Below are 5607 nucleotides of genomic sequence, written 5' to 3'. Positions count from 1 at the left end.
AAACCAATAAAAACTCCTTTCAGTCACACAATTGCTACCACTCTTGAGAACACAGTCAAGCGTTTTATTGTTTATACTCATTTTCATTTACACATAAGAGGAACAATCAATGCAGTTCTATCACAGCAGGTGGACCGTATCCTGAAACTCTGCTGAATACGCACAGACCTGCCTTAAGGTCCAATCAGGAGAAAAAAGAAAAAAAAAAACCAAAACAAAAGAAGAAAAACTAAAAAAACATAGGGGGGAAGTAGGGAGGCAAGAAATTTCACTACCATCAGTTAATTCATGATTCATGGGTATTTATTTTGCAGGTGAAATAACTCTTCTGAAAGAGCAAACTGCTTCACTTCTTTACAAAATACACTAAATAATGTTAAGTACTTAGAGAATTCTAAATTTTGCAGTGGTTCATGCGGTAAGGGTGTGCAACCGACACAAAATGGAAAACATGGTTACAGCATCAAACTGCTACTCCTATTCCCAGCTGGTTTATGGAAAAGGTCATTGGGCTTCTTGATTCCTGCTCTTACGGAGTAAAATCAAGAAGTATTTCCTTTTTAAAGGCAACTATGAGGACAGACTACAGATATGCAGTGCAGTTGAACAGGTCTACAACTCTGGTTTCTAGAGCATTTTCATTTACTATTGTTTTGAAATACAAATAGAAAACTTTTGCACACTGTCACTTCTCACACATGTTCAGCTGAAGGAGTCATTTACAGAATTTAGTGTGATGCTCCTATTTTAAACGTGAGTTTGTCTCCTCTTGGCCTCATGGGTGAAGGGAGCAACTCTTTCCACTGAAAGAAAGAAATTACAGGTGTGCAGAAGTACAACTATGCTACCAACACAGACAGAGACAACTGTGCTCTTGTGCACACCCCTACAACCGGCCGGAGAACAAATTAAGAAGTTAAGCCTGCAAAATAAATGGAGCTTACTCTCAAACTTTTTTTTTTCTTCATTCCAGATGAATTATAGACCTTGTTTCGAGGCTGCCCTCTTTTTTTTTTTTGGTTTTTTTTTGCAACTGATCTGCGTGCCTATTGGAACAGCATCTCTGCCAGAGTCATTACACTGAAACGCAGAGCTGAGCAGTTTGGTGGCAGAATGTATTGACGTTTTTGCAGCATCATGAGTCTGGCAACTGGGCTTGGGGAAGTTTCAAGCAGTGGGTCTTTACAATAGCAACTTGATTCTGCAGACAAAAAGCAAAAGATTGGAAGAATTATTAAAGTATCACAATAAAGGCATGTATGCATTCTGCAGAACGTGGCGCTGAGTTTAGTGACGAGCTGGCAGCCACTGCTGTCAAGAGGCGCGGAAAGGCAAAGCCCTTCCGTGTGTGAAGAGACACACCGAGGTGTCCAGTCTCCCACGGAGGCTGAGGGACAGCTTTCCCCTCGGGACGCCTGCTCGCAGCCGGCTCCGCTTCCGCAGGAGCAGCCGGAGCCGCGAGGAGGGCAGAAAGAAGCAGGGCTGGACTTTGTCAGCAGCCTGCAACTGGGGCCTATCCTACCTCCCTTCCTTGCCAAAAAACACCAACAAAAACCATCATGCCGCTGGTTGCGGGGCCGCATGGTCTCCCTTCCAAGGGGGCTGCACGCCCAGCGGTGCCCGCAGCTGCCGGCGGGGCGCGGCACCGGGGCGGGGACCGGCCCGGCCCGGCGCTCTCCGGGGAGCTCGGCTGCGGGCTCGAAAAGCGAGCGCCGTTTAGCACTAATTGGCCGAAACACGGGCATTAGCATACGAAATGGCGGCAGATTGGTTTAAAAGGTGGAATAAAAAGCAGATTGTCGTGAGTCACTCCCTGCGATCTGGGCGGGCGGGGGGGGCACACACGACGCGCGCACACACAGCTTGTGAGATGTCAGGAGCGCGCAGCATCCCCAGCGCTCGCCGCCACTCGCGAAGGGTCTGAACACCAGCTCTTTGTGGGGTTGCACCCTCCTCCCAACCCATTTCCAACCCCCGGCTCCCCCCGGCCCGTCGCGCCCCGACTCTCCGCGCCGGGCGGGGTGCGCGGACCTACCTGTGGCGCCGGGCGCGGGCGTGCATGGGGGCTGCCCCGGGGAGCACATCGCATTCAACATTTCAGCCTGTGCATCGGAAACGTATGAGTTTGTGGAAAGCTTGTTTGAAGTCTTCGTTAGACATAGTATAGATGACGGGGTTGATGAGAGAGTTGAGATATCCAAGCCACGTGAAAAAGTCAAAGATGGCCATGTGGAACCAGCAAGCGTCCTTGCAAATAGGCATCACCAAGCTGATGATGAAAAAGGGCAGCCAACACACGATGAAGGCTCCTAAAATAATCCCTAAAGTCTTTGTAGCTTTCCGCTCTCTAGCGGCCGTCAGCTTCTTTTTCTCCAGCAGGGCGTCCGAGACCTTCACCTTCACCTGGTTCATGTACACGGGGGAGCCCGTTTCGCTGGATCCCTCGGGAGCCTTAGAGTTTATGGACGTGACGGAAGAGGTCGACCCCGGGGAGTCTGTAATTAACTGTGCCCGCGTTAGTCTTTTACCTGCTTTCTTTGGCGTCTGCTTCAAAATCCGCGACCTGGCTTCCACGTAGATCCTCCCGTAGAGGGCTATGAGCAGCAGAGTGGGGAAGTAGAAGGCTCCTACTGTGGAGTACACGGTGTAGAGGACGTGGTCCGTGTTCACCACACAGTTAGATACTTCCTCGGCCTTCGCCTGCCGCCAAAACAAAGGGGGCATGGAGATGCAGATGGAGAAGATCCATACCAGTGCGATCATGCCCGCTGCCCGCTTGGGAGTCCGTTTCGTGGAGTACTCGACGGCGTCGGTGATCGCCCAGTAGCGGTCCAGGGCGATGACACAGAGGTGCAGGATGGACGCCGTGCAACAGGTGATGTCCGAGGACAGCCAGATATCGCAGACGATCTGACCCAGCGTCCACCTGCCGGTCACAGTGTACATGGTGCTGATGGGCATGACAAGGATGGAGACGAGGAGGTCGGTGACGGCCAGCGAGGCGATCAGATAGTTGGCCGGCGTGTGGAGTTTCCTCGTCTGGTAGACCGTGGCGATGACAAAGGCGTTGGAAAGCACCGTGGCCAGGGTGACCAGCGCCAGGACGACGGCGAGCACGATCTTCCCGGAGAGAGGGGTGGCATCTTGGTAAATCACTTCCTCGGCGCTACAGTTTCGGTAAGAGTCGTTGGCGGAGCCCAACTGCGCCCGGCAGGGGCCGGCCGGCTCCATCCCTCCGCGGCCGCCGCCCCCGCAGACGGCGGGGCTCGGCGCGGCACGGCGGGGCCGCTACCCCGGCAGGACCCCGTCGGCGCCGGGGGAGGGCTGCAGCATCGCCGCGCCGGCACCACCTCCCCACCCGCCTGCCCGCCCTTCCGGGAGCTCCGACCGGGCTCCGCGGAGCCTCACTCCCCACGGGCGAGGGAGCAGGGCAAACCGGGGGCCAGGCGCGCCCGCTCGCCCCGGCAGCTCATCGCCCCGCCGCCTGCCCGCGGAGCGCGGCGAGCCCCGGACATGGGGCTCCCGCCCCGGCCGCCCCTAAGCGCAGCCCCGCCGTCCGCGGCTCCGCTCCGTGTCTCGACGGGCGCGGTGGCAGCGGAGCCGCATGCCCGCGGGCGGCGGCCTCGCCCCCGGGCTGCGGGCGCGACGGCGGGGGCTGCGGGGGCAGCGGAGCCGCCCCGCCGGGCCGTGCCTTCACACGCAGCCCGCCGCAGCAAGTTTGCAGCCGCCGCCGCGGGTGCGGGAGGAGCAGGAGGAGAAAGAGGAGGGTCCGCGGGAGGCAGGGGGAGAGACCACCTCCCATTGCGCCCCGCCGCGGGCCATGCTGTCGAGGCCCGGCCTCCGCCCAGCACCAGCAGCCGCGGGCAGGGGCCGGTGTGAGTGAGTGCCGAGCAGCCGCCGCCCCTTATATAGCGGGCGGCGCGGCTCCGCCGGCACCGAGCAACCGGTGCCGCTCTCGGGCGGGCTGCCCGCCCGCCTGCCCGCGGAGGAGGAGCCGCCTCCCTTGGCCCTCCCTCCGGCACCCACCAGCCGCCCGACGGGGTGGGGGGGGGTGGCCGGCCCCCCGCCCCTGCCCCTGCAGGCGTCGGGAGGAGCCCGAGCTCGTCCCCCGCCCAGGCGGGGAGCAGCCCCTCCTCTTCCAGCCCGACGAGGGATGCCACGGCACGGGCGGATGCAGGTGCTCCTTTGTGCTGCCGTTGTTCCCACCCTGTTTTCCCATCCTATCTTCCCACCGTGCCCGCTACGCCGTGGGGCTGCGCGATGCCAGGCTCCCCGGGGAGCCCGGCGGGGCTACACCCCGGTGTACTGCCCGCCGCCACGTCCCTCGGCGGCGTTACAAGCGCCGCTCAGTGCCGGAGCTGGCCGTGCGGGAGGGGCCGGGACCGTGCGGGACAGGGGCGCAGCCGGAGCGGGCCGGCACCGCGGGACCGCCCGCCCCCGCCGGGAGAGGGGCTGCGCAGCGCGGCGAGCCCCGCTGCAGTAGAGGTGGATCACCACCGGATCACATCGCCTGCTTTACACTTCTAGTAATTCCGTGTCTTCTGGGCTCAGGCTTTCTTACCCATTTTCTCCTTCCTTTTATATTCTTTCCTTTATTTTTCTGGTGCGCTTGGAGGGGCACGCCCGCGGCTGAGCAGCCTTGATGTGCCCCACAGGCTCCTCCATTGCTCGGCAGTCGGGGACAGGAGCAGCGGGAGCACACGTTTGTCCAAGTCCCGCAGCTCCTGCCAGCGTTTGTTCTCAGCAGCCGCAGGAAAGTTTTGCACACAGAGGGAGTGCGAGCTTGCTTTTTGCTGGGTCAGGATAATTCCAAGCTCTGTGAAATGCCTATACTCCAGCCCGTATAAGTCTCCCGAAGACACTACGACAAATTAAGTTGAGACAAGCGTTTTCAGTCTGCAAGCGTGTTTGTGCACATCTTCACGTACTGCTACATGCCTAAGTTCCCTGTAAACTCTCAGCAGTTCCCTCTTGGACATCTCCTCCTGGTTGTTTTCCTCGGTGATGAGAAAGCAATCAGTTTCCCTGTTGCCCCGTCCTTTCTGGGCTATGATCAGCACCACACAGGGGCAGGCACTGCAGTGTTCTGCCTGGGACATCGAGCTCATGGATAGGGTGAGAATCCACTGCGCCCTGTTCTTCAGCAAGAGACTGGCTCACCCGAGAGGATGCAGATCAAGGAAGTACCACAAGAGGAGGCTGGAGAGGATCCATTGTGGCCCAGAGGGGCTAGGAAACTCTAGGAAGAGAAGCATTGAACTGAAGAAGAGCCAGGGCTGCACAACAGCGTGGGCAAGTCAGAGCCCTGCAGGGACAGCTCCTTCCTCCTTTCTTCGGCACAGGACGAGGTGCCCTGATCTTGAGATGTGCTAAGACCCACAGGTCTCCTGAGATTAAAAAAAAGAAACAAGTGGTGGTGCTTGAAATTTTGTAAAATCTGTTCCAGATCTTTAGTTAGACTTTCATGAAATGAGGTGGGGGAAGACTGGATTAAAGAAGGTGTGGCAGTCAAGGTTTGCCTACATTCACTGAACTGACAGGAAGATAAAATGTCAATGAGCCCTTCTGTTTTCCCAAAAGTGCATGGGGATAGGGTTTGGTCTGTTT

At 57.8% G+C, this 5607-nt stretch overlaps 1 protein-coding gene across 1 annotated transcript; it reads right to left on the bottom strand.

The window, feature by feature from the left end:
* Window positions 1-1020: 1020 nt before the first annotated feature.
* On the bottom strand, window positions 1021-3958 carry HTR1B (5-hydroxytryptamine receptor 1B). The gene is made up of 2 exons (XM_030946344.1): window positions 2036-3958; window positions 1021-1201 (listed from the first exon to the last, which is right to left on the bottom strand). Exon 1 carries the CDS (start codon window positions 3229-3231, stop codon window positions 2098-2100), a length of 1134 nt encoding a protein of 377 aa, XP_030802204.1. The 5' UTR covers window positions 3232-3958; the 3' UTR covers window positions 1021-1201; window positions 2036-2097.
* Window positions 3959-5607: the final 1649 nt, after the last annotated feature.

The sequence above is a fragment of the Camarhynchus parvulus genome, chromosome 3 (assembly GCF_901933205.1).
Source record: "Camarhynchus parvulus chromosome 3, STF_HiC, whole genome shotgun sequence".
Taxonomy (NCBI): Eukaryota; Metazoa; Chordata; class Aves; order Passeriformes; family Thraupidae; genus Camarhynchus; species Camarhynchus parvulus.
Note: the sequence above shows the minus strand (reverse complement) of the source record. Positions and strands in the feature narration are given on the sequence as shown.

Bases quoted from the DNA above. Each gene is read 5' to 3' on its own strand.
- HTR1B (XM_030946344.1), bottom strand. From the start codon at position 3,231: ATGGAGCCGGCCGGCCCCTGCCGGGCGCAGTTGGGCTCCGCCAACGAC.